The 26,873-nt window shown below is 41.8% G+C and overlaps 2 protein-coding genes across 9 annotated transcripts in view; both read right to left on the reverse strand.

Annotated features, from left to right (window-relative positions):
- Positions 1 to 1,931, reverse strand: part of sash1b (SAM and SH3 domain containing 1b) — a 46,326-nt gene extending 44,395 nt beyond the window's left edge. For 2 of the 3 annotated variants that reach the window (XM_071498789.1, XM_071498787.1), the window contains exons 1-2: positions 1,791 to 1,931; positions 530 to 1,157 (exon numbers count right to left, since the gene is read on the reverse strand). In XM_071498789.1, the coding sequence (XP_071354890.1) occupies positions 530 to 1,012 (483 nt within the window). In that variant the 5' untranslated portion in view covers positions 1,013 to 1,157; positions 1,791 to 1,931. Of the gene's footprint in view, positions 1 to 529; positions 1,158 to 1,540; positions 1,753 to 1,790 lie in introns of those variants that run through there. The other variant, XM_071498788.1, reaches the window with a different exon arrangement.
- A 951-nt stretch (positions 1,932 to 2,882) lies between these two features.
- The window catches only part of stxbp5b (syntaxin binding protein 5b (tomosyn)), a 28,206-nt gene continuing 4,215 nt past the window's right edge, over positions 2,883 to 26,873 (reverse strand). The window contains exons 3-30 of one of the 6 annotated variants that reach the window (XM_071497950.1): positions 24,683 to 24,764; positions 24,299 to 24,399; positions 22,725 to 22,859; positions 20,923 to 20,986; positions 19,770 to 19,853; positions 18,695 to 18,818; positions 18,395 to 18,473; positions 17,620 to 17,774; positions 17,431 to 17,503; positions 16,218 to 16,365; positions 15,979 to 16,046; positions 15,835 to 15,875; positions 14,956 to 15,176; positions 14,658 to 14,842; positions 14,192 to 14,317; positions 13,494 to 13,645; positions 12,654 to 12,737; positions 12,143 to 12,205; positions 12,000 to 12,056; positions 11,855 to 11,902; positions 10,643 to 10,693; positions 10,302 to 10,430; positions 9,238 to 9,477; positions 7,728 to 8,085; positions 7,449 to 7,614; positions 7,256 to 7,367; positions 6,443 to 6,663; positions 2,883 to 6,350 (exon numbers count right to left, since the gene is read on the reverse strand). In XM_071497950.1, the coding sequence (XP_071354051.1) occupies positions 6,309 to 6,350; positions 6,443 to 6,663; positions 7,256 to 7,367; positions 7,449 to 7,614; positions 7,728 to 8,085; positions 9,238 to 9,477; positions 10,302 to 10,430; positions 10,643 to 10,693; positions 11,855 to 11,902; positions 12,000 to 12,056; positions 12,143 to 12,205; positions 12,654 to 12,737; positions 13,494 to 13,645; positions 14,192 to 14,317; positions 14,658 to 14,842; positions 14,956 to 15,176; positions 15,835 to 15,875; positions 15,979 to 16,046; positions 16,218 to 16,365; positions 17,431 to 17,503; positions 17,620 to 17,774; positions 18,395 to 18,473; positions 18,695 to 18,818; positions 19,770 to 19,853; positions 20,923 to 20,986; positions 22,725 to 22,859; positions 24,299 to 24,399; positions 24,683 to 24,764 (3,409 nt within the window). In that variant the 3' untranslated portion in view covers positions 2,883 to 6,308. The remainder of the gene's footprint in view (positions 6,351 to 6,442; positions 6,664 to 7,255; positions 7,368 to 7,448; positions 7,615 to 7,727; positions 8,086 to 9,237; positions 9,478 to 10,301; positions 10,431 to 10,642; positions 10,694 to 11,854; positions 11,903 to 11,999; positions 12,057 to 12,142; positions 12,206 to 12,653; positions 12,738 to 13,493; positions 13,646 to 14,191; positions 14,318 to 14,657; positions 14,843 to 14,955; positions 15,177 to 15,834; positions 15,876 to 15,978; positions 16,047 to 16,217; positions 16,366 to 17,430; positions 17,504 to 17,619; positions 17,775 to 18,394; positions 18,474 to 18,694; positions 18,819 to 19,769; positions 19,854 to 20,922; positions 20,987 to 22,724; positions 22,860 to 24,298; positions 24,400 to 24,682; positions 24,765 to 26,873) is intronic. The other 5 variants (XM_071497945.1, XM_071497947.1, XM_071497946.1 and 2 more) reach the window with 5 other exon arrangements.

Raw genomic sequence — 26,873 nt, forward strand, 5'->3', positions numbered from 1 at the left:
TGTGGGATTCTCGTATGAAATAACCAGCTACATACATAGTAAAAAGTTAATGACATTTCAAAACAGCTGCCAGAATGCAGTGTATGTCATAACATGATGATAATTAAAAATCTATCTGGATTAAGGGTGCTCTTATCAAAATTACCTTACGTTTACTATAATTCTAAATGTACAGTGAAGATCAGAAGATGCTGTTAATCTTGAAAGAGTTCCACCCAGCACCCACCCACTCAATTAAATTAAACTTAATTAAAAGAACTCGGGCCCAAGTACGAAACATGTTGAGCAAATTTAGAGACACTGACGTTTGGCAACACAACACTGAATCTCAGTAGACCTTTGCCAGAGAAACCAAAGCATCCTCAGAGCAATAAAGAAGAATCATTGGACGTCAGCACCATCAAAGAAATTTGACACACTCTTCATCACGTACATAACAAAGTAAGCGTATAAAATTCCATGAGACAGCGCCTGAAGAGCAAAGCATTTAGTATCAACATATTGTAAAAAAGGAAGTAAAACTGCCTACCGTATGGGTGTAAGGTGCTTCTCCCAGGTTAATCCCATCTTTAGCAAGTTTATCCCTTATCAGTACCTTCAGTTTCAGTTTGGGATAGGTCACAAAGTCATTGCAATCGGTGAATCTCAGGTTATGGTTTCCAGGACAGGAGGCCTGGTGTATTCCTGTGCTCTGTGTGCGTGATCTCTGTGTCCTGACGTCATCCTCTCTGTTTGAGTGTGGAGTATGGTGGCAAGGAGAAGCATCCAGAGGCTCTAAGGTGAAATAGTAGCCTGGTGCTTTTCTTTCGTCCTCCTCTTTTAGCCTCTGCACTGCTGCGATCAGCCTGTGTCTGTGGTACTGAATGCGGACACCTATGGCGTCCAGGTCTGGTTCTCCGATCTGCTTACAAACTTCCAAATCATCATACCCGTTGTCAATGAATGACTCCACATACTGGGCCAGATGGAGCTTCGTCAGCCACTCGAGGACGAGATTGGGCCCTTGGCTCATCTTCAGACAGGATATAGGAAGGCCTACCTTAAGTGCACGCCATCATCTCCATGCACACGGCTGCTGCAGCACTGTGGTCCAGGCAACTCTCACCCCACACACAGTCCCGGCTTCAAGTCTCCAGAGTGGGCACATCTATTAGAGCCTTGGAAAACAGAGCAAACGCATGTTTAGAGATGGCAGGACAGGTTAATGTTGAATAAAACACCTCTGACTGTCGGAACCCAACAACCACCCTGCTGAAGTTCACTCCAGCAAACCCAGTAAAGACAGCTGCAGGCTCTTTTGTTGACCCTGACCTTTGACATCTCATGGAGACGTTTACCTTAAAGGTAAAACACGCTGTGACGGTCTTTTTTAAGCCAGAAGAGCTCAACAAACGAGTGTAACTCGTTAAACCGATATTAACGGTTAGATGAAGCACAGTGACTGACGCTGTTTAGCTTCGTCGACGGAATCGTAAAGTTAACGTTAGCTAGTGAGAAAAGGCGAGTTGACCACATTTCTCTGAAGTTATCCCCCACTAACCAAAAGCAAACACCGTGAGGTTGGCGGTTGGCGTCCTCTCAGGCTGCATCCATCCTCTTTGTTTCATTCATCACAGCGGTTACGGAGAAAGACGCTCCGGTCCATCATCAACACTCATCCGGAGCAACAATTAAAAGGTTGTCGCTAAAGCCGCGGAGATAAACAGCATATAACTACTATGAAAACGCTCGTAGAGTATAAAACATAAAATAAATTCTTTGTTCTCCATCTGTTCAGAGCAGTGTCTTACTTTATGCCGGGCTTCCGCCGCTTTTAACTTTGCTGTTCCCCCTCCTCGTCTGCCGGCTCGGTCGGTGTGAGGATGCTGCTCCTCCGGCTTCAGTCTGTTGTCTTCACCCCGCTGGACGACGGGAGCGCTGCCCCACTGGCGCCACCTGCAGGGGCTTCTGGGAAATGTAGGACTTCAAAATAAAATAAAATAAAATAAAATAAAATAAAATGTTTATATATTTTATATCTTATATAAAATAAAATAAAATCTTATACTCAAATATTCTATATTCAAATTTCATTATTGTTATTTTACTTTGTTCACTTAAATATTATTTCTATAGTTTAACCCCATATATAGAGAAAATGTGTATTGTATCATCTGCAGTCCCTGAGTAGACGTTTTATGGTATTGTTATTGAACATTTTCATTTTTATTTTCTCCTAAACATTGTTTTTAATCCTTTTATGTGAAGCACTTTGGGCTCAGTCTGCAGAAAATGTGCTATACAAATAAAGTTAATTTAATTTTGACATACACTACATGTTTGTATCATTGAAAATGTGGGACTCCACAGTTTAATTCTATATTGTATGGGTTTGAAAAGTGCTTAATCACACAATATTAGTGACTTACACTTTTAAAAAAGAAAAGTCAATATCGGCCCTAAAGGACTGGCACTTAGATGAACATAATATAAAAATACAAGATGGACAATAACATAAAATAAAGGAATTTTTTTTAGAGATTTATTTTCCATAATTTAAAGTTTCAGAAATGTCTGAAAGTGTGATCACGTGAAAGGACAACAAAAAAAAAAATTAGCCACTTTGTTGAGATTAATTGTCTTTTCCTCTTTCTAATTTTACACAAACTACTATAAATCGTGGACGCTCCAGGCCGTCCCTCAGGATGGTCAGGACAGCGTTGGACAATACTCCAGGGTCCCGATGCAAGACGCTTTAATCTATAACTGACGCTGACCTCTGACCTTTGGAGGGGCATGCCTTAAAACAATAACCATGTTGGGATCAATGAAGCATTCATTTTCAAATGAAGTTGGCGAGTGAAGAGGAAAGCACGAAACAAAAAATGCAAAGACAAAACATGTTATGATTGGTTTTACATTTATTTTCCATTGCACAATAATATCTATATATACTGTATCTACAGTCTAAATTGTTTGTGGCAGCAGATTAAGTCAGACATCCATGTGAAATTTATTTTAATAAAACTGTACAAAAATTGCCTACTATGAGAAAATACTGCAACTCCACAGATATTCATCCCAGAAGACAGATGGATGGAAGTATGACGACTGAGAAACCCTCGAGCTCTCCTGCACGGTGCTGCGAGTCTAGCTTCGGTTTCAATGCATTTTTACAGCGCAGGGAAAGCAAGAGTCTTCATGAAGCAGAACAGTAACATAAACAGATGTACCAACAAAATAAATATAATCTCTCACACTTGTACAATTGGCATGATCGAACGAAAATGGGACACGCTTATGTGTGGTGAGAACTTCAGTCTCGTTCAACATGGTGGTAAATACAAACGCCGGAACAGACAATCTCTAAGAGGGATAATACATGGTTGTTTCAAGTTTGTAAACACTTAATATCATGCATCCTTCAATGTGCAATAAGAGACCATTTAGGACATATATGTTGCAAACTGAAGCACTTTAAAGTCGAGGCCACACTTTGTAGAAAGACTCAGCGGCCCACTGAGAGGAGATGACCCTCCTGCATTAGCAAAGCTCGAATCGGAAATGAGCATGTTCAATATATAACCAGAAATGTTTATTGTCATGTCTGAATGATGGATAATTATGCACAACCATTGTTTGGATGTTAATGTGAGTTATTCTATCCCAAAATGACATTAAAGGTATTCATTTTTAATAATTCTTGAAATTAAAAGTATATATATTTGTTTTCAAATATATAAATATATCATAGTATCATTAACATGACATTGAAAACAAATCTGAGAGTGAAGCAATCAGCATAGTTGGCAAATGACATAGATAAGCATAGGTTCTGTCATGTTTTGGTCCTTTCAAAAATAACAAAATGGGACACAAAAGAATAAACACATTAAAAATCATACTAACAAAATTATTTTAAGTACAAAAAATAGTGCAAAACCCACATAACTGCTCTTTCAAATGGGTTTATCTCAGTAGTTGACAGTAGATTAAAATCAGCCAGCTAAAAGTGAAGGGTTTTATTCCAAAATGCTCTGTATCCATCTTGGAGAAAGCATTTTTTTGGTGTAACTGATAACTCAATATCTGACTATACATGATTTAATTCTCTTAAATCTAAGAAAAGGTCTCAAAACTTCTCACAGTAACAGTATGAGTTTAACCTCACGCCTGAAAACATTTTCCACGAGCCCGCGTTACATGATTTTCTTTGGTGGATATCTCATTTTGGAACGAAACTCTTCAGATTCACTTTGCCTGTCGTCTGAACACATGCACAGCAGTTTGGGACAGTAATGAAGGTGTCATGCCCATAAGAAGAAGCTAGAGTCGATCTGCCTTCGTCCCTACACACAGTAGACTTCTTGACTGCCGCTGTCTAAGGTATCCGGACTGACTCTTACCATTTGGGAAAAATCAAGACAACTGTGTGAAATTAAGCAACTCTTTGGTGTCGGAAAAGAACATGGCCGCAAGCGTACAGTATGTCACGTTGCCTGAACCTGCACTGTCAGATTTGTGTCCAGCTGTCCCGTTATTTACAACATTTGGCAGCAATCCGGACTGACAAAAGCCTTGTCTCTCTTTTCAAAATAAAAGACCGACAGATAATGCTCCTACATTGACACAAATAGCAGCATATCCTTGCACCTCATGATAAAGAAATCTAATTACAATAGAACTCTAGTTAATCACGTTGAAAAACACTGTCAAGCAAAAACAAAAACCTCAAAAGACCTATTGTAATACACTGTATCTATGTAGTATTATAAATATTGGCGCCCATACACATATTCCTGAATATATGTATGTTCACAAACACACAGATTTACACATAGGTAGAGGTTAGCATATATGCGTCATGAGGCAAAGGCAGAAGAGAAACAGTTTTTAAGTGAACGGTTCTGAGAGAGATGACCAGTGGTGCTTGGTCATTTCTACTGGCAGCTACAAATACAAAGACAGCATTACTATTTCCATTGTGCTGTAAGAGACACATGCTTTTTTTTTCCCCTACACATTGAGAAACGAGACAAAAATCAACTTGAGCTATGACTGAATACAAAAAAGAAATCTGAATAATCATGTATAGATATAATCTTTATCACAAAAAAACTTTAAATTGTAACCAAAATATACATTTATGCTAATTATACTAAGGACAATCTTTGTCATGCCCTTCAACATGTCATCCTCCTCCTCATACAGGACTTAGCTACAGCCCCTTGAAAGCTAGAAGAATATAAAGACCTTCAGGAGTTTTCCAGTGTGTCAACTCTTCATTTTTCTCATAGATCAATGTAAACTCTTCATTGGGGGTAAACACTTTCAACACTTTTTTTTGCTCATTTAATTGACAAAGGAAGAATAAAATAAAATTCAATGCCCAACATACAAACTCTTTTAATTCCTATCTATTACACTGTTCCAATAAATAATCAAATTTAAAATAAAGCCAAAGTGACTCTCAGAAAAAACGGCATTTCTCTTTCTCACCTAAAACAACTTGGTTGGAAAATGCTCTAAAAAGGATGGTCGGTGATGAACTAGTGTACTACAGCCCTTACTCAGTGAGAGGCAATAGATTCATCATCTCCCTGGCCATTTTTTTTTTCATGGTTCTAAGTGCTTGATGAAAACGACAAAAACAGACAAAAAAAAAAACAAACTCTAAAAATAATTTAGACCAGAAGAACAAACACACACGATTCCTTCACTGATTCAATCATTCCTACACAAACTTACATCTTTATCAACTTGATTAGAATTGAAGTACAAGGGATCATCAGACTTTTCTCCTCATTTAAAGTCCTCCATGTTTGGCAGACACCATAAAGGGCAGAGAAAGGAAAAAAGAACAATTGCAATCAGGCCACCACGAGTACTTGTTTTGCAGAATTGTCTTTCCTCTTTCAGAACAAAACAGCAGGGTGTGTAGATATATATATGAGATATATATGAGTGCATGACTGATGGATATGAAAGGTCCTCTCTCTCCTGTTCTGCGGGCTGATGCTACATGAACATCAGCGCTCTCTGGTGAAATGGAAAGAGAGATGAGCCGATGAGCTTCTCTTCTCCCATTTCTTTCCATTCTCATTAAGCCGGCTCGCCCAGTGTCCACTCCGCTGCAGTCCTCCGGTGACTGAGGTAATGCAGAGTGTATGATATTGTGCTGAGAATAAAAGCATGAGTCTGTTGAGCAGAACCCCCAGCCCCCGCCCCAACCCTGTGGAGAGAAATCGAGAAGAGAAGAAGAGGGACCTGCAGCTCCTCAGAGATACTGGTGTGCGTGATTACAGAGTCCGATGCTCCACACGCTGCCATCAGAGCTGGTACCACTTCTTATCTTTGTACTTCAGCATCATCTGAGGGGGAAATATAAAAAAAGGAGGGTTACAAATCAGAAGTTGAACTGTAAACAATGGTTTAGGTGCTGGAAGAAATGTCAGGTGCATACATCGTGGGCATGTTTGGAGAAGGACTCTGCGCTGGCCATCATGGCCGCCGTTCTCTCCTCCAGCTCTCCCAGTTTCTGCCCTCTCTCGTCCAGAGCTATCCGGGCGCGGGCCAGGTCTCCCACGACCCCCGACGCTGCACCCTTCATGCCCTCCATGCTGCCCGGGCCAGGGATGTGTTGGGCCAGGCTACGGGAGGCCTTACCAGCAGCTGTTTCACCAACTAACAAAGATTTTAAAAAAAATGTAAATAGTTCAGTGTAGGGGTGTCGTGATTGTACTGGTATTGATGATAACAGAGATATTTAATATATGAAATATTAAAGGTTATAGTAACAGACTCTCTCCACCTTCCAACACTTGTATTTGAGTCTAATTCGTTTGCCAAAAAAGAGACAAAACACCCAATAAACAAAGTTAAATATGAATTTGACCGAAAGCATAATTATTGTTATTACTATTATTAATAGATATCGTGATAGTATCATGATATCCAAAATCATGATACTATCATGATGTGAGAGTGAAAGTTTAAAGAGTATAATTTTTATAGTGGAGAAATCTGCACATTGAAGAAATTTGACAAAATTTACTATTAAAAGATATAAAATGAAACACAAGTAGTTGGAATTAAGAAGAGAAACAGGCATATTCTCTCTCTCTCTCTCTCTCTCTCAACAGAATACCAATGAGCTGCTGGAGTCTGAGTGGTGGCCCTCAGAGGAAACAGGAGAGGCCAGTTGTGTTGAGAAATAGAAACAGAGATGTACTGATGTGTAAAATGGAATCTGAGGGAATCACGATGTTATACTCACAGAGATCCTCCCTGTCCAGAGACTGAGCTCCTCCACCAAAGAGCCCTTTGAAGAAACCTCTGTTAGGAGCCTCTGGTGTCTCCACAGGGGTGAATAACTCACTGAGCATCTCCTGGAGAAGACACAAACATTCAGCGTTACTGGATCTGACAGTAACACATGAATTCAAATTCACTGATGAAGCGTTTCTGACCTGCAGGTTGTCGCAGGTCTCTTGGCTGTAGGTGATCCTCTGGATCTCGGTGGGAGAGGTGAGGTACAGGGCTTGACCAAGGTTGGAGAAGCAGAACGTTCTGGCTATCCGCATGTCTGTCAGCGGCAGGTAGTTCACATCCAGCAGAGGCCGCAGACTGGGCAAACTGAGAAGACACAAAGATGAGAGCGTGTCAGGCCATCAGGCAGTCGACCGGTCCTTGTATTGTGGTTTCTGTATTAAGATGCCAAAACCAGTAGAAGGCACCAGTGACGATACCTCAGAGTCATGATGTGCCCGTTAGCACAGAAACAGGCGATGCAGTTAGCTCCGGCCATCTGCACAACATCAGCCCTCAGCACGAAGGAGGTCTCTGTGATGTTGTGTTTGTAGATGCGGGTTTGAGAGGGCATCGCCACCACCTTGGCCTGCTTCTCCGAGCACAGCACGGCAAACTGGGATTCTTGACCCTCTTGTGACAAGGGAGGGGAGGCTGGCCTGCGCCTCCGGCTCTTCTCCTTCTCCTCATCTGAGGCGTTGGGGTCATACCATGGCTCGTAGGAAGGGGGCAGCAGAGCTCCAGCGGAGTCCAGCAGGGCCATCGTCAGAACGCCTCCTTTGAGTCTGACTAAAGTGCCTGGGGAAAATGGGTATTATGGAGGAAGGGTTTCACTTTGGATCAGAGACTGCTTCAAATTACCACAAAACATAAAGCAAAATGCTCTGCTGCTGCCACAACCCTGAACTCATGATCAACTAAGACGACAGAGAGTGTCTTCAGTTGGATATTCTCACTTGTATGATGTGCACATTAACTGAGATAAATACATAAATAAAACCTCTTCCACTCAACACCCAGCCCTGTTCAAAGTTAGGTTCTGAGCTGTGCCCTCACTAAGGCGAGAGAAATCACCTTCACACATTCTGGTTTGATGAAAGGATCCTAAATGTGACCTGATCTGTTCTCAGGAAACGTGTCTTTGACATTTAACCATGCAGTGCTGATATGTGATATCTGCAATGCGGTTTTCAGTGTTATGCACTTTCAGCCTACCCTTTAAGGGTTCATCAGAGTCTCTGTGGGGTTTTTTTTGGGCATTTTTAGCCTTGTTTACTGTAAGTAGAGACAGACAGGAAATGTTAGGCAGAGAGTCGGGGACAGACATGCAGCAAGTGGCCCAGCTGGCTGGGAGTCCTACCAGGGACTCGCTGCTCAGGGCACTGGGGCCCGTGTGGTATATGCCTTAACCATTCAGCTGTCAGGTCGCCCTGTACACAGTCTCTATTGAATGTAGACAATATACACAGTGCCTATGCTGAAGAAGCCACATGTTGCCATTGTGATGTTCACTTATATCCAACTGAGCTTTCAAATTCTTTGTAGAATAAAATGGCAGGAAGCAACATTCAGCTCTGTTGCACAGAACACGATCTGTGGGGCTTTGATAGGATTGCTACTGAATACACACACACACACACACACACACACACACACACACACACACACACACACACACACACACACACACACACACACACTTCAAGTAACACAATTTCCCTCTATCCCTCTCCTGCACCACTTCCTCATGTCTGCGAGGGAGGTGTGCTTTTAAGAGGCTTACAGACTTGCGTAAGGACTAAGTCCTGGAACTGTTGTTTCAGTTTCAACTGCTGCTCAACAGAGGTCATTAAGGCTGCCGGATGAATGGGTGAATGCACCTTTCTGTGTCACCAGTAACATGCAGGTCCACACCTGGTGAGAGACATCGAGCTCAGTTCAGCCTCTTACCACAGGAGGAGATGCCGACCGGCTGCTGCAGCCTCTGGTCCCCGGCTGGAGGCAGGCCGACGGCCACCATCATCACGGAGCCCTGGGTGGTTCCCACCAGCAGACAGGGGCTGGGCAGAGCGTCCGTCTTCCTCGGAAAACTCTCACAGAAGTGAATGGAGGAGATGGCCTCTCGAGATTCTCTTTCTATGCTGGTTACACTTGAACTACGTGAGCGGGTGAATGTGTTATCCTTGGCATCTGGACAGCAGGAGTGAGCACAAAAAAATAACAGAATGAGGAAATCGCTCATGTGAAATGAAAGGGGGAAGGACATGTAGAGGACATCTCCGTGCAAACAGGAGAATTACAAATGTTAATGGCAAAAATCCACCAAGTCAAAACTCAGGTAGCAGGTTAGAGGTACGTTCTGCTGCCCTGAGCAGGCCTTTGATCATAGTCGTGTCCTTCAAGGAAAATGACCGAGTGTAAAAAAATTAAAGAAAAACAACTAACCCTTCACCTAGTGAACACCAAAAAGCTTTTTGACATTGAGATGCTCTTACACAGTTTACATGCAGGGATGCAATTTTATTTAAATGGTTCCCAATTTGTTTTTCTGCAAATAAATGACAATAACAACATTCTCAATGTGAAAAAATGTATAAGATGAGTGTGTAGTGCTACAGCGACTCCAGAGGAAGAACTGTTATCTAAGGAGCAAGAATTATTCAGGTCTCATTACTGTGCTCATGGAGGCTGACACACAAGCTTTTACCCTCTTTAAAAAGCTAATGAGGGATCCCAGCAGAAACACAAACACATCTGTGGCACAGAGGGGAGGGTGAAACACACCGCCCGTCATGTGTGTCCCTCACAAGGAAAAGCTGTAAACAAGAAAAGCAAGATTTTTAACGCCGCGTGCAGTCAAGCCAGTGGAACTTCCTCAAAAAGAAGAAAGCAAGGATTGTGAGAGGATTAGTATCAAAGGTCAACCAATTTCAAAATAAAAGCCCCAGCAGTGGTGGGGGTTAGTACCAGTTATCCCACTTCAGTCCAAGCTAGACCATGGCTGGTACACTCACAGGAGTTGGGGGCTGATTTAGTTCTACATACGCCCTCCTTCTGGCTCATCCTGGCTGCTCGCTTGACATTGTTCCTATCTTTAAAGCGCTCCTTACATGTGAGAGAGCGCCACCGCTGGACCCTGTCCTCTGCTCACACACAGAGACAGTGTTCGGCTCAACTTACAGTAGAAGACAACAAGGGTCTCACATTCACACCAATGCGATTAGAGAATAAGCAGCACTGTCACAGAAATGTTTCACAGCTGTGAACTAAGCAGAGGATTCAAATGACAAGATGGAGCAACCTGCAAGAAAACAGGAAGGTTCTTGGAAACAGGAAGTCATTAGTTTTGGCTTACCCTGGTCTGGTTTTTGCTCACTAGACGAGCTAATTTTCCGCGACATCTTGGCTGCAACAGAAACAAATACCCCAATTTTATGAGGAGAGAAGAATGGCTAACAATTGACATTTTTTTTAAGGAATCAAAGGTTACTGAAATAAATTACAATCCATTATTACGTAATCATCACTTTAAAAATTTGTGACATAATTTTTGCTGTGCAAATTAGTAGGCAATCAATAAAAAAAGTCAGGATTCTGAGTCATATTTAAGAGTGGTGATGGACATACATGCAGTAAATGCTCTGCATGGGACGTGACTCCAAAAACATTTGACTTGGTTTGTTTATGGATTTCAGACTGGCAAAATTGTTGCTTCTACATTTGTTGTTTGCTACCAGGAGCCAATCTCTCCAGTATAAACACCCCCCTCCCCCAAAAAAGTTGGCTGTTGTTGTCAATAACCACCCTGAGAGAAACCCTGAGAATACAAATGAAGCATCACAGACAACCAAAGAGCCTGTAATGTCAAACAAAGCAAGAGGCGGTAGTCAAGAAATAAGGTGATTATAATTCAGTGGACATAGTTATGCAAAGAGAGTGGGAGGAAGAGGGGAAGAAAATAAATCAGTGAGCAGCCAAACAGTTAACACTGAACTGAAGCCCTGGAATCACTCACACACACACACACACACACACACACACACACACACACACACACACACACACACACACACACACACACACACACACACACACACACACACACACCAAGTGTCTACAATCACAGAGAAATAATTCACTTCAGACACATGGTTAGACATTAGTACGATAAAGATGGTGGCATGAAGCAGATTTTCTATGCTTTTGAATCAGTAAAAATAAGAAATATCAAGTCACATCTGCCAATTTTGTCAAACTGTTTTCCATCTGCAGTTGTGTAACAACAGCCTACACTGTTGTGACAAAATGCTGCATAGAAAATCTGAGGCCTGGAATTTGAAAGACGTCCTGTCATGCATTTGATAAAGAATCCTGATTAATTTTATATTTCAACAACCCCAGAACCATGTGATTAGTAAAACACATTTCACTGGAATGCACTTCTTTTCTTTCATTGGCACGAGAAGCAGAGGCTGACGTAGGATTAAGGCACAGTGTGGTTAGAACGCCGTCATTCAGACAGAAAGAATGAGTGATCAGAAGAAATGCATTTTGCATGATACACTACCAAAGTCATTGGCAACCGTCTTGGAAAAGCGTCTGCTTTTGAACTTCACTGGAAATAAGGTTCAAAAAGACAAATCAGATAAAACTGCAGCCGTTTTATAAAAGTGTGAATTGAATGGGCTGTGCAGCTTTGGACAATACAGTACCCTTCTCTATGAACTTCTGTTTTCGTTCATCATCTGAGTTGCACGGTGAGGTAGATCCTACATCACAAACAGCGGCAGGTGAAAAGTGTACTTTCAAATAATAAAAGGATTCATTTTTTAAAAAATGAAGCACTGAGGCTTACCTGAAGTAGGCGACTTGCATCGGTCCTCTGAGGCGTTAGATCCATCGTTGGACTCGCAAAGTGCTGTGGGAGCCACACAGGTTGTAATTAAACTTGGCAGAATTAGTCCTACTCTTGGACTACTCTTAGCAACTCTTACTGAAGCTATGTCAATTCCTACAGTACAGTACTTATGGAGAGAATAATAAAGGGTCACCTATTTGAACAAAGGCAGGGATGGAAACCGTAGAGTTTAATAAATAAACCACTCTTGAGTTCACAAGTTGTGTTTGTCTAGTAAATCAAGAGGCAGGGTTGAAAGATAAAATACCTGATTTTGTTACAAAGCCCCCAAGTCTTGAAATCTCCCCCTACCTCACTTCTGGTGTTTTTTTTTTAAAAAGTCAGTAGTGAGCTTTGGGGATTGGGGGGTGCTACAGCAAAGTCAGGGAGTCTATCTTTATGAGATAAAGGAAAAGCTTAGAGGAGAGAAATGACACTGGGAGGGATAAACTGACACAACATGACTTACTGAAGTGAGGTGAGCGTAGTTTTTTCACAGACTCAGAATACAAGTTAGAAAGTCTGGACATGCAAGACGTCACATTTGGTTTGTCTTTATCGAAATCACAGAGAGAGACCAACAGTAAAAACAGTGAGACAGGAAAATGAATCATAAGTGCAACAGAGAAGGAAGTCTCAGAGGCTTGCTGCTGGGTTTGCAATTGGAATCAGTCAGTAAAAATATTCTCCTCATGTAGCGTTCTTACAGTTTGCATAAACTAAAAATCAGCTTTTCATGGTGGAAAACCCAAATAAAAGAGTCTTGAATCCAGCACCAGGCAACTGAGACTGAAAAGAATGAATGCAAACAGTGAATGACAGGATGATTAGATACAAGAGATAAACAAAACATGACATGACAGAAACAGCCAGGTTATTCAAGGCAAGTAAACAAGGCTATGCACTGTTTCATCACTCAAACATATCAAGAGATAAATTCATTTCAGCAGAGCAGCAATGACACAGCATCCGCTCTGACTGCGCTGAACTCCAACATACTTGCTCCACTGTCTTTGCCCAAATGAACAGATGGAGAATCTGTCAGTGATGCCCCCTGTTGAGGGAGAGGAGCTACTGCAGGGGGCGGTGGTCATGGTGCGAAGCAACAGCGGCTGCCAAGTGTCAGCCCCGCCTCCACAACCCACCTCTAACAGTCAGACAGTGTCTAGCAACACAATGGAATATAAGCTAAGTCGCTAATGAATAAAGCCTTTATTTCAGGGAGATTAATGTTCGTCAGTGCAGCCAGCGCAGGTGCTTAGCAGCAGGAAAAATGAGACAGAGGTGTGATTGTTGGGGTGCAGCTCACCTCCAGAGGGCTGTCGCGCTTTGCGTGGGGAGCGAGGCTGCCTCTGGTGGGGGTCGGACGGGCTGTACAGCTCTGATGTGCCCATGTTGAGGAGCAGAGTTTTCTGGAGGTAGTCCACCACAGCCAGACCGTTACTGTTTCCAAACACCACACTGAAACGCAGAGAGGTGGGGGAGGGGGAGGGGGGTCAGTGGAATTAGGATTCAGATGCTATCTTTGCTCCTTACTCCAAACTATGATACATGCGGCCTTTATGGAGTGTTTCTTTTGAACTGGGAAACTTCACCAACCCTGACTTTAAAATCCAAGACAGCTGCTCTGTGCCTCAACAGAAGTGAAAGCTGTAGTAATATACTATTTATTAGCACTTACTTATATCTGTTAACATGTTGTTACGGTGTTTGTATCTGCAAAACACAGTGTAATGCAAGCAACAACAACGAGAAGCTTCCGACTTGTTGTACTGGAGCCCATTCATGAGTGGTAAGTGGAGCGCAGCATTACTTACAGCTGCACTATATAAAAGCTTGGTTACTGCCTCCTGCGTGACAGGATGCAATTCAAATTTCATGATACACACAAATTTAGCAGAAAAACAGCTAGTGGACAGGCGTAACCACCACTGTCAGGACAAGTGTGGGCATACAGTGATGTGATCTCCTGCCAAAGCATTGGGAGTGCTGGCTGTAGATACTTACAGGCCGTAGGAGGAGTTGATAGCCAGGCTGGTGATCTGCTGAGGTGGCTCCCCGCTCACCCACACCAGCTGGATCACCAGCTCCACCTGGTAGCCCGGAGACTGCTTCAGCGGGGAGCTCCGCACCCTGCATCAAACACACAGCAGGAAACGCTTTAGGTAAGCCGCACTGACAACATCATCATTTCTTATTAGTTATTCCCCCTTTCAACTCTTTTGCTGTCAAAACATTTCATCATTTTTTTATATTTTTACAAAGAGGAACTGGTGTAGTGATGTGGAAGTTTTGTGAAGTATTGAGCAGGTAACTGAGAGGAGTGAATGGATGACTACATCCCTTTAATGACCTCTTTGTTTCACAGATCAGTTCAGTGACACCTGATTCATAATGGCATCAAAAGCTGGTCTCAATTCAATCTTTTTCTTTTGCAAAAAAAAAAAGAACAAGACAATGTTATTGTCCATACTGCAGGCATGGGATATTGTCCCGGGGTCCGTCAGAGGAGTTGCTGCCTGTGGAGGGCTGAGTGGGCAGTTCAGTCTCCTGAGGGCTGGTCGAAGCTCCTGAGGTTGGCAGGGTCGGAGTCTGCTCCCCCCCTGGATCAGGAGAGTCCACTTCGCTGAACTCACACTGCATCCGCACCTCCAGAAGCTTAACACAAGAGCGGATTTGTCACAAAGAGGCTCGACGTCTCAAAATACACGTACATGCAGGCATCCCTTCTTTTTGATGACACGCTGCCACGGACACTGATGTTTACCCACCTGCACAACTTCAGTGGTGATTTCTTGCTTGCTGAACCTATAGACGATGACATGGGCAGACACTCCGGCCACACTCAGCATCCTGCTCTCGGGGCACCAGGACAAAGTCTGGATGGCAAACGGGTCCTCTTCTACTATATCTTTACTTGGCTTCTCCTCCTTACCTCGAGCCCTCTCAAACACCTTGGCAGTCTTCAGCTTGTACAGCACTTGAAGCATGACTGTGAGAGGAGTGAAGAAAAAGAAAGATATAATTCTACAGCTAATGTACCCACAGTGGCAACTATAGCTCCAGTGGGCATTAAGTGCACAACAGCAGCGCTAAAAAGATCAGTTGTTTGCATTTGGCTAAGTGTTAATAATCTCTGAAAAAAGCGCCATGAAGGGGAAACATTCATTTATGCAGATGACACGTGAGTGTATGCACATGCCTAAACAGCACAGCCAGCTGCTTCAAAGCCTAATGCAGCCACAGCAAAGCTCTCAGAGAGATTTATCAGCTGTGTCTCAGCCTAAAAATCAGCACAACTCGGTATGTTCCTATCAAATACCCGAGAGCCACTTCAAGCTAGTATTCACATGGTATTCAAAAGAAAAGGCAAATATTTAAGAAGCAGATTAACAATGAACAAATATGAGTTTCTACTGTACATCCATGTTCTCATCTTTACAGACTTTAATGTCCACCATTTCCTGAGCAAATGAACAATGTGGACATATGGAAGTGTGTAGTATGGTGGCCTGGATTATACATTTATATTTAACTGTAACCTGCAATGTGACTGAAAATATTCTCTAAACTTATCACAATTTTTGGTGCACAAAAACTGCACCAAATACTATTACTATTGAATTTATACACAAAACAAAAGTACTCACATGCAGAAGCATCCCAAAATTTGATCGACCCGTCAGCATGTCTGTTGAAACAGCAGAGAAAACACTGAAAACAAACATAACATGTATGTGATTCAAAGTTGTGCTTGAATCAAAAATTAATGAATTCATTCACTAATCACTAACCCTGTGATTATGATCTCTGGGTAACTCTGTGTGCCTTGGCCCCAGTTTCCCCCACTAATGGGCCATTCCTGTGAAAATAAGAACAACACTTTAAATGATCAAATGCAATAATATTCCCCCAGTGGGGATTTATTTATTACCAATAAAAGCTATGCCTCTCCCTGCAGCGGGGCATAGATTAGGGCAGGGGTATAAAACCATTTGAGTGTCCCCAGCATTTTAATTCCCAGTTAAATTACCTTCTTGCTGTAACCTTGTCTCTTTTGCCGACTGCCAACGGAGTAAAGTGCAGGAATAAGTTCAGAAGGGCAGTCGGCAAAGTACTCGCAGCAGGTCACTGGTGACTCATGGATAGTCAGGGGATATGGAGTCTCAAATATTGGGTACCTGTGAGGAAAAATGTGCCATAGGTGGGATTTGAGAATAAGACTTCCTCACATATGCACATCTGTCAACTTGAGATGTAAATTACAGTTAATCTTACTGCCAATCACTGCTGATAGCTGCTGACTGACATTAAATGTGCTATGAAATGGCCTTGAGATAATTATTTTTACAGTTTTATTATAATTTTTAACATTTTTAAATTGGAAATCTTATGTAAACATCAAAATTTTGATCACGTGCAGAATTGTCCCTGTTAAAAATTAATGAACTATAGTCACTTGGAGAGCAACTGCAGCACCCAAATATCTAATGTATGTAATAATAATGTGATATATATTGTATTGTAGTTTTAAACTCATCTGTGACATTCGAAACAACAACAGTGCGCTGGGAGGAGACTTGTGGATGTGGGGGCACGACTGGGTGCTATAAATAAAGTGAGGAGTGCATCGTCTGCCTTTATACCGACTGGGTCGCACTCAGCAATTACAGGATTTACTGGGTGAAATGTTTAAAAAACACACACTGCCAGGACAAGATGCAACAATATTAAAAATGTTAATGCTTTCCAGGAAGAGAAAAGGCTGAGATTTGAAATTAAAATGTCCAGTTCCAGAATATATTTGGAGTATGATGGTAAAAAGCAGCAGGATACACCAGAGGGGGAAAAAGTGCTAAATATTAAGATTTAAATAAAAAGAACATCATGCTTTAACGGACAACAATTTCCTTTTGAGACAATGAGGATACATTTTGACATCTTACTTTTCATGGGACCTTTAAAGAGTAGGACTGAATCAAAAACAGACTAAGTTACTGTGACAACTCTTATTATTCTATAAGCATTTATTGTAACAAGAGATGAGATGGATCATAACTAATATTTAAAGTCTGAAAAGTTTGAATCTCGCATTTCTGACTGAAATGGTCAATATGGTAAATCCTCAGCAGCATCTCTGTGTATACTGTGTAGTAATATGGGGTGACTGCTGTGCAAAACCAATATTCTTTGGTTCATACCAAAAACACTCAAACTAAACTATATTTAGAAAGTGGAATAATTACCCAATCTGTCCGAGGTCTATTACGACTAAATCCTTCTCGAGCAGGACCACCACAGCATAAGGCTCCTGAAAGTCTGGCAAGCAAAAGAGCACAAAATGAACAGGGATGATGATGTAATCATTACATGAGCTAATACAGGCTCTGAGACAAAGGAGCAAAACCTGTCCTGGTCGGACTGTCGCAGCTCACCATTCGGATATGGAGTTTCACACAGCGTTAGGAAATCTACGATGGGGTAGTCCATCTCCAGGACGGCAGTGCTCTTCCCGTGCATCACAGTCAGACAGGCTCTCCTTCCCACCGTGTCGTAAGACAGACCTCCAGACAGGACCATGAATGGGTCCCTGAGTCCACCAGACACACACAAACATTTTTATTGTTTAATTCAATAAGGGTTCACTTTGTTGTGAAGGTGAAAAGCTCCTAGGTCTAATCTGTGGGAAATGTGTGAAGAGGGACACAGAAATTTTACTGTTGTACTTTCTCTGGAGATGATTTGGCCCCATTTCAAGAGCATCTATGAAGGGAGGAGCCTACTTTTTAATTATAATGACAACTATATTAATCCCTGTCCTCTAATACCTGAGGAAAAAAAAGTGAGGGATAATTAGATCCGTTTCAGTGAAACTGTAAATTTTTACGACATGTTTTTATGAAAGTTTGATCTTTTTACTTTGTGACCTTGACAGAACAAGTTTGTTCTCTTTCACATAACGATGAGTGCGTTAATAGTGTTCAGAACATGAAAGTAATTTGTTTAATGATCACAAAGAAACGACGCCTGCCAGAAAATAAAAAAATAATTAGACAGGGACAGTCAAGCTCAACAGGACTGGCCTGTAAGATGTGGTATATGCTTTCGTGATAGAAAAACAGGAAAGGCCACTTTCAGTACAGGATATGGATTCAAACCAGAGTCAGTTAAGACACAGGATGGGTGGGGAGTTGCTACCAACACACTTACCCAGCCCTCGTTGTTTTGTACTCCACCTTCAGGATAGGCTTGCATGGCTCTGGCTTTTTTCCATCCTTAGGCTGCTTTCCTAGTGGAGGTCAAACGGCAAAATAATGTGTTCAGCTTTAATTTGCAGAAGCGCCGAACACACAGTGCGGTCTGCACATATGCTGCCACCGTGCATCTCTCTCTGCACCTCTAAGAGTAGAGGGCCCTCGAGCTGTAATATGACACGTCGGTGGCTCCTATTCAATATGCCTGTGCGTGTGTATATGAACAACACAACTGTGTGTATACAACAGTTCTAACCATGTGGTGTGATGATCTGCGCAGGTTTGGCTGGAGCTCGTACATTCCATGTGGTCAGAGTGCCATCTGAGTGGCTGCAGACAAACTGTTTACCCTCATGGTGCCAGGCGACGGAGTGGATCGCCTGAAACACACACAGCAGCACATCATTACAGGGTGACACACAAATTTGACAGCTGTGCAATGATGAATAACGTTATTTGTAGCAGCTCTGTGAGAAACATATTTAAAGGTTAAGGCTGGTTTTATATTTTTCTTGTTGTCAAGAAAAATCCCATGAGAAGAAAAATACTTTCTGACTATTCCAGCCTGTCCATGGCTCTAAACCTGAGCTCAGTCACTCCTACTGAAGAGGTCACAAATAAAACTTCCATTTTTAAAAAGAGTAAATCATTTCTTAAAACAGCTGGACACTGAAACAGGAGTAAACTGAGTTTTTCTTGGGGACTATTTTCAGACGTGGATTAACTCACTGACTCAGTCTTGATTGTAATGGAACTTTATGGCAAAGAGGAATCAGCAGTATCAGGTAGTGTTTATTTGTAGCATTAATTTATTGTTTGTTGTGTTTTCATGGGATTTATTGACAGTAAGAAAAATGTACAATATCACCAGACTTATGCTTCAATAGGTCTAATGTGCTCAAATTGTTTCAATGCTTTGGAAAAAATACTTCTCATCTTCTTGAAGCAGAAAAAGAACTTGATCAAACGATTTGACAAAATGTGACGATACTCTACAAAACTGTTTTATGTTCACTTCATGTGATCCACTGGATATCATCATAATTCCAGTGCTTGAATGACAAATACAAGCTTTTCCTTCACTATATAATCTCAACCAACACCTTAAATTATCCAGTATGGAAGCTTCTGAGACAGAATCTCACCGGGGCTCAAGGGACAGCTGTTTCAGGTTTCATGACAAATTATTCAGGAGCCTGTGTTTTCTCATATTTGAAGGGCGTGACAGATTATGCAAAACCTAACAAGACCAAACATGTTGTTGAGACAACCATGAACAGACTTACAAGCTTCTTCATAAGAACTGAGTGGAGAGAAAATAAATGTCTTACCTCATCATAATTATAGCGGTAGTCAGCTTTTTTGGACTTCAAATCCCACAACACCACCACCCCGCATTCAAATCCAATGAGAAGCTGCAATAACAAGAGAAGCAAAGCACGGCTCAGCTGACTGCTGCGAAAGCACACTCTGCTCATATACCTGAGCCTGGAGTTAACATGACTGCACACTTCACTTTACAGGTCCTGTCATTTCTGAATCATTTCCTTTCAAAGATCTATGTAATTCTCCCCTAATACAATTAGAACCAATTCATTTACTGACTTATTATATATACCAGAGAAATCTATTGCAGCTGTAGTTGATTAGTTTCTCAACCCGAGCGGTTGCGGCAGATGGCCGCCCACCCTCTGTCTGCTTCTGAGGTTCATTCCCGGTAAAAGGGAGTTTTTCCTCCCCACTGTCACCAAGTGCTCACTCACTGTGAGACCTGTTGACTTTCTCTCCATAACACTGTAAGGTTATGATGTCACCCTGTAAACTGCATGATAGATGATGTAGATGTCTGTTATGATTTGGCGCTATACAAATAAAGTTGGATTGAATTGTGTATATATTACACACAGTATTTGATGATGAAGGGATTTCCTTTCAAGAACAGCGTTGTTGTTAATGACTGAAAAAAATTCCAGTCCACCTGATCGGAGTGAGTGAATATCAATTATTGGAAACAGTATTTACCACATGTATTGTATTGTATTGTAAGTCTGCCAGAAATAAAGATTCTACTTTTTTCCATGCTTCATGTTTTTTAACCACAGTGACTTCCATTGCTTAGAAGACTTAACATGTGCAATGAATTGTGGGCCAAATGCGGCTGCTGTTGCTGGAAAATAAAACAGCATCTCCTCCTCCTGCAAGTGATTAGTTAAAGAAACCTACTCCCTTTGACTCTGACACCGAAATCTGATGTTTACCATTGACATTTTAATTAGCTGAAAATGTTCTGCTATCAGTCTCCGTTGTAGCTGCAGAAGCCATATTGACATTGTGTCGTCTGCACTGGAGCAGTTATCCACAGAAAAAAGAAAAGTACAACAGGTATCTAAAAAAAAAAAAAAAAAAAAGGTACATTCTGTTTCACGTTTTGGGCTAAAATTTGCATCTCTTCTTCTGTACAGTAGAGTTTAACTATCTGTTTACCTTTCCCTCATCCATGGGGTTATCACTGATGTGCACCACAGGCCCTGGGTGTGTCTTGGTGGATCTGTGCAGGATTTAAAGAGAAGAGACCGAAGAAAAAGAGACAGATTAACAAAACTTGGGTTGTGTGGATGAATGCGATGAATACCTGATGAGTAAAATGCAGCTGCTACATGTGGTTTAACAGATAATTTCTAGCTTTCAGAAGGAGAGGGAGACAGGGAGGCAATTAGGGAAGACAAACAAACAAAGACTAAAAGCCACAATCTTTGGTTATAAGATGAAAATGTGCATCAGCGCACCAGAAAAAGAGACATGACATATGAGAGAGACAAACAGAGAGGGAGAACAGGGTCACATGAGGGTCTGTGAGAGATTATAGTATGTGGAGACAGCATCACCGTGGCAACAGAGCGAAGGGGCACGGAGGAAGTGGAGGTCTGGCCTAAAGAAAGTGTTGCTGCCTCTAAATGTGGTCTGGCTCCAGTAGCTAATGATCTCATTGCTTCTGATGAGTCGATACAGTCAGAGGACGTAGAAGTGAATAAAAGTCAGGGACGGACTGGAACATGAACTCCAGACGGTAACCACCACAGTGTGATACATCATCAGTGTAAAAAAGTGTTTTAATATACGATAACCACGATGACTTCATGTACACAGTGTTTTCTTCTCTTTAGGATTATCTTCATTTAAAACAGCTTCTCACACTGACTGAAAAAAGAAGATAAACCTTATTTTACTCAAACAATAATGAGTTCAGTGAGTTCAACTTCCACTCTGATCATTAAAACCGTGTTTTGGTTGTTGTTTCTGTCCACTGCAGGAGGCCTAGGATGTGAATCCACACGTTTGCAGAGAAGCAGAAATTGTGTGGAAAAGATGTTTCTATCAGAGATCAGACAAAAGACAGAATATTATGTTTCAAATTCCACACTATAGCCAGGGGCTTTTTTTTTTTTCCCCTTTCTTCTTTACTCATTCTCAGTCAGACAGGCAAAATCATTTCCCATCTCCACTGTCTGTTTCTGAGGCATTTATCTGAGCTGATGGCATACTTTGCTGCTCTGACACTTTCAACTCCCAGATCTAAAACAGCAATTTATCAGATTTCACCCGCAGCCTCACACACAAACAGCTTCATACTCTACGTTCAATTTCAGCTGCCAGTCACTCTCAGATGATTTTCTATAGTTCACTGGTAGCTGCACTTGAGAAGTTACTCACAAAGACAAACTTCTACTGGCTGAAGTTTTAATTTTTCTAAAAAAACTAAACCATTATATATCTTGCACAGAATCAGTTTGGTGACACTGATTATATCCACCGAAATCTATTTTTACCTGCATGTTGCACCTGCAGGAAACGCGGTGCAACATTTACAGATGCACAGGATGTGATGTAAAATTCCCTGTGATCCTTACAGTGGGTGTTTACGTGCAGGAGTGGGTGACACAGGAGAGGAGAAGTCACTGGGGTTATTGAGCGGGAGCTTCCTATCACAGATGTTCTGTTAAATCAGGCAGCAAACACCTCCAGAAGTCTCGACAGCGAGTTCTGGCATGGCACAATCACCAGCACCTCCACGCCGCCCTCACACTGATCAGAGCTACCAGATTCTCAGCTTACAGGACGAACTGTATCTGCACACTCAGGCCACCACATTCCTTTTTTTTTTTTGTTTATAGGAGTTTCCTGGTTGAGCGTCAAGAGCACAAGTGCACAAAGACGATATGGAAATGGCCACAGAGCAAAGGGGGGGAGGGGAGGAAAAAAAAGCAAGTTGTGAAATACAGACTCACAGTTCGATGGCTTTGTTCCACATGATGACGTAGCCTGAGAGAGTGAAGGACTCCACGTTGACAATGTGGATGTTTCCTCTTTCTGTGCCGATGTAAAGCCATTTGCTCTGGAAGGGCAGGTGGCAGTATGTGATTCTGCAGGAGGAGATCAGGATGCATCACAACACAGGCTTTTCATTATCTCATGACTCAGTCCTATCAAAGACACACTCTTGTCCCTAATCATGCCGGTCCTACTGGAAGGAGTAACGAGTGACTAAGATTTAATTACAAAGGCCTTGCTCTGTGTCACACTAATGAAGCTAGACTATATATAGAGCAGAGGGGAGGAAGAGCAGAGTAAATACTGCTGTCTTTTCTCAGGAGGTGGGAAGAAACATGAAGTCTTACACAGGGTCAAATGGACACGGACGTGAGCTGTTTTATTGTGTTTGCTTATCTCTATCAGATGTGAACTGTCAGGTGACATCTCATGTGATCTTGATTGGATGTGGAGATTCTAACTAAACTTTTTTTTGACTTAAACATTCATTGTTTGTCTCTATATAACAAAAAATGGCTGCACTAATGATTGCACCCAGTAAAGCTGCATTAGTTGACTTTGTTGACCACATGGGGCCAAAGAAACATGACATCTCTGAGATTTGATATGATATATATCACATCTGTTTCAAACTCTTACCTGGATTATGATTAATGAACGATTACTTTGACACTTATTGGCCTCTCTCTTTTTTAATTAACTGAATTAACCGACTCAAGCAAGATTAAGTCAGTGAGAGGTTTAAATGTTGTTCAGTTTATTGCCCAAAACTAACATCTCTCAAACATTATCACCTTATAAAGTTGTTATGTTGAATAACACAGAACTGTATAAGCATTTATTTGGAGTCTTTTGTTTCTGTCCAGCTGGACTCCTCAGGTTCATGTGTATATTCATGTTTATATAAAGCTAGTTGCTAACTTTGCTTGTTAGTTGCTGATGGACAGGTTGCATAAAGCAGATTTATAGACGTATTTAATGTGTCTGCATTTAATTTACCCTTTTTGCTCATTGTTTTATTATTCAATTTAACTTTTTTTTCCCCAAAGGACTTATCCAAATCAGTCATTTTCATATGTGCAATTTAAATCTCAAACTGCAGCTGTCTGCTGCTGGAGACTTGGCTGATGAGTACAGAATTTGCAGCCAGAAAACCAAAACAATGAGCTTAAAGAAGCTAAAAGCTCTGAAGAGCTGAGAGCAACTGCAGCGTAGTTCATGTTACACAATAATTTTATCCATAACAAATAAAACTTAGCAGCTACAGATTTTCAAAAAAAGTTTGATCGTCATATTATAGGATTTCACCTTGACCTCAGGAATCCACATTTCCTGTTTGGTTAAAAAAGAAAAACCCCAGGTGTCGCAGAATCACAAGAGAACACTGATGCATAATTTTTCCAGCTCTGGCAACAGAACAGCTAATTATACAGCGCGAAGCATGTGGCCAGCTGTGAGGGCGGCTCTCACACTCCACACAGAGACAGATGCAGCGTCACTGCAATCAGAGAGGCGCTGCGAAGAACTGTACCTCTCCCTGTTGAACTTGAGAGAGTGCAGGATAGCTGGGATTTTTTGCCTCAGGTTCCACAGGTGGATGCTGTCATCAGCTAAGGCACTCACCAGCGCCCCCTGTGGGGAGGGTCAGAGACAGATGGGCTGTTTTAATGGTTGCATAACGAGCACATAAGTACGCAGGCATCACGGAGGCATTTGGGTCGCAAAGCTAGCATTACTGTTAAATCAATGAGTGGCTTGTAGTGACTCATGGCCTATAAACATCGATTAAGCACCAGTGTCTAGCAAGAATGTGGAAAGACAGATGCAGGAGACTGACAGGGAGTGAATGGGTGAGGAGGAGGAGAAGGAGAGAAACCCAGGACTCAGAAACCAGGGACAGGTGGTAAGAACAAACCTCGTTGATCAGGAACTGGAGCTGGATGACGGCAGCGCCGCTCTCATGCTGACAGTAGCACTCCACACCAGCGCGGCCGAAGCTGAAAGGCGACTCAGTCAAAGAAAATGGGACAGTTGCCAGTGAAGATGAGGCAGAAATGTGGGGGGAAACCCTTTCAAAGAGATTATCTGATTAACTGATCTGATGTATAATTTTTTTAAAGTTATTTCCTTCTGTAGATGTTTTCAAACCAAAAACATGCAGAAAGATTCTTCGTTTTTATGATGAAATGTAACTTGTCAGTTTCAGTTTACATTCCTTAACAGGCAGCGGCAAAGCAAACCAAACCAGGGAGTTATAAATAAAATCTGTGGGCCCCGTCTGCCATATTTATTCACATGCGTCAGCCAGTATGACGGCAGCATGATTAACATAGCTCTACCCTCTCTCTATTAGACTGTGGACTTCAGGTCAAAAGGATCCTCCTGCTAAATCTATCCCTTCAAAAACAGCCGGGTCACCCACCGGTAGATGTCGGGCTTCAATCGGAACCAAAATTATTGGGTGAATGGCAAACAGCAGACAGAGGAGCAGCGCCACGTAGGCACCAGGACTGGGATGTATCCCACGGAAAAAAAAAACCTCCAAATATTTTCACAAGCTGCACAGATGTTGAGAGGCACAACGGAGAAATGGTTGTCTATTTCAACCAGCCTGTAATCACTTTCACAGAGAGAATGAGCACAGAGTCGTGCACAAAAGAAGGAGGAAGCAGCACGAGATCTAATCACAGAGACCATCTCTAGAAAGACAGACCTGCCACAGGGGCGGAAACACATGCCGCCTCTCATACTTTTAATGTGATCATGTTGCAGGAAAGCTAACAAAGACAGACAGCTGTGTTCTCTACCTGTGTCCACTCTGAGCTGACACAGCACAACGTCTCAACAGGATTACACCAAGCTGTGATCAAACAATCCCTCAGTGTCTTAAACAAACTAAGGTGGGGTTGCAGTAGCCCGTTTCAGGACAGACTCGACAGTGGGCATCGCTTCTGCAGAAGGATGGAGGCAAACACAGACTTTTAGACTTTTAAGCCGGCGCCAGTCGAAGGCTGCTGGCAACTGAACTCACATTCACCCGTGACCTTTCTGTCTAGTTTCTAGCTCCTGGCCCCGCAGGTTCTGTACAACATTTGTCAGAATTATTAACGGATATCATGTCTCCACAGGTGCACAGAGGAGGAGAAAGAGTCATTAAGTCGGTTTCATAGCCTCTGGTCGTGCATAAATAAGAACGGAGCAGAAGTCTAAAGAGCAAAAATGTGAATATGCAACAGTATTGTGTATTCACATCGCTAACACGGAGCAGGAACACTTCAGCGGCCTTGTTACTGGTGAAGTGAGGGACTGTTACTGCCTGTCTAGGTTTCAGTGAGCATTAACTCATCAGTGTATGTAAATGTAAAGGTGTCCAGAGTCTGAGCTGATTTGGCTGCAATGTAGGCTGATGGTGCTGCTGAGACAAGCTACTTTCTAGGCTAACAGGAAATTACCAAGATGTATATCGAAACAACTGTGACGAGCAAATACAGCACTCCACTCCAACTTCCTTCTACGCTTCCTCATCAAAACCTTTTAATATCATCTCATAAGCCACAGGTACAAACTACACACTCTGTGACTCCTGGTGACAAAACGTCTTTAGTTAAAAAACAACAACAACAACAACAACAACAACAACAACAACACACCTCTGGGATAGTGTGAGCACAGGAAGCTGAGTCACACCACTCAGCTGTGACTGACAGTAACAAAACATCTCGTGGTGAGAGAAATAAAAAGTCTAAATATCTTTATTATGTCAGCATCTGTCGGTCATATGATTGGAGCTGGGACATTAAGTCAATCAGCTGATCACCAGGACAGTTACTGGAAATGTTACTGAAAGTCATTTTCACTTCAACCAAATGCTCATTGATTCCACTTTTTCAAATATGAACATTATACTAAACAAGCAATTTGAATTCTGGTTTTTTTTTTACTATTTTCTAATATTTTATAGATCAAACTATTTTTGAGAATTATTATCATATTGTTTTATACTATAATATATAAAATAAGACATCATTAATAATTAAACGATTAGTTATTTGTAGCCCTACTTTCCAAATGTTAGGTGCAACGTGTGTTATCTGTTCTGACCAACT

Source organism: Trachinotus anak, unplaced genomic scaffold, assembly GCF_046630095.1.
Source record: "Trachinotus anak isolate AG129_WGS33_773 ecotype Australia unplaced genomic scaffold, CSIRO_AGI_Tana_v1 ptg000015l, whole genome shotgun sequence".
Lineage (NCBI taxonomy): Eukaryota > Metazoa > Chordata > Actinopteri > Carangiformes > Carangidae > Trachinotus > Trachinotus anak.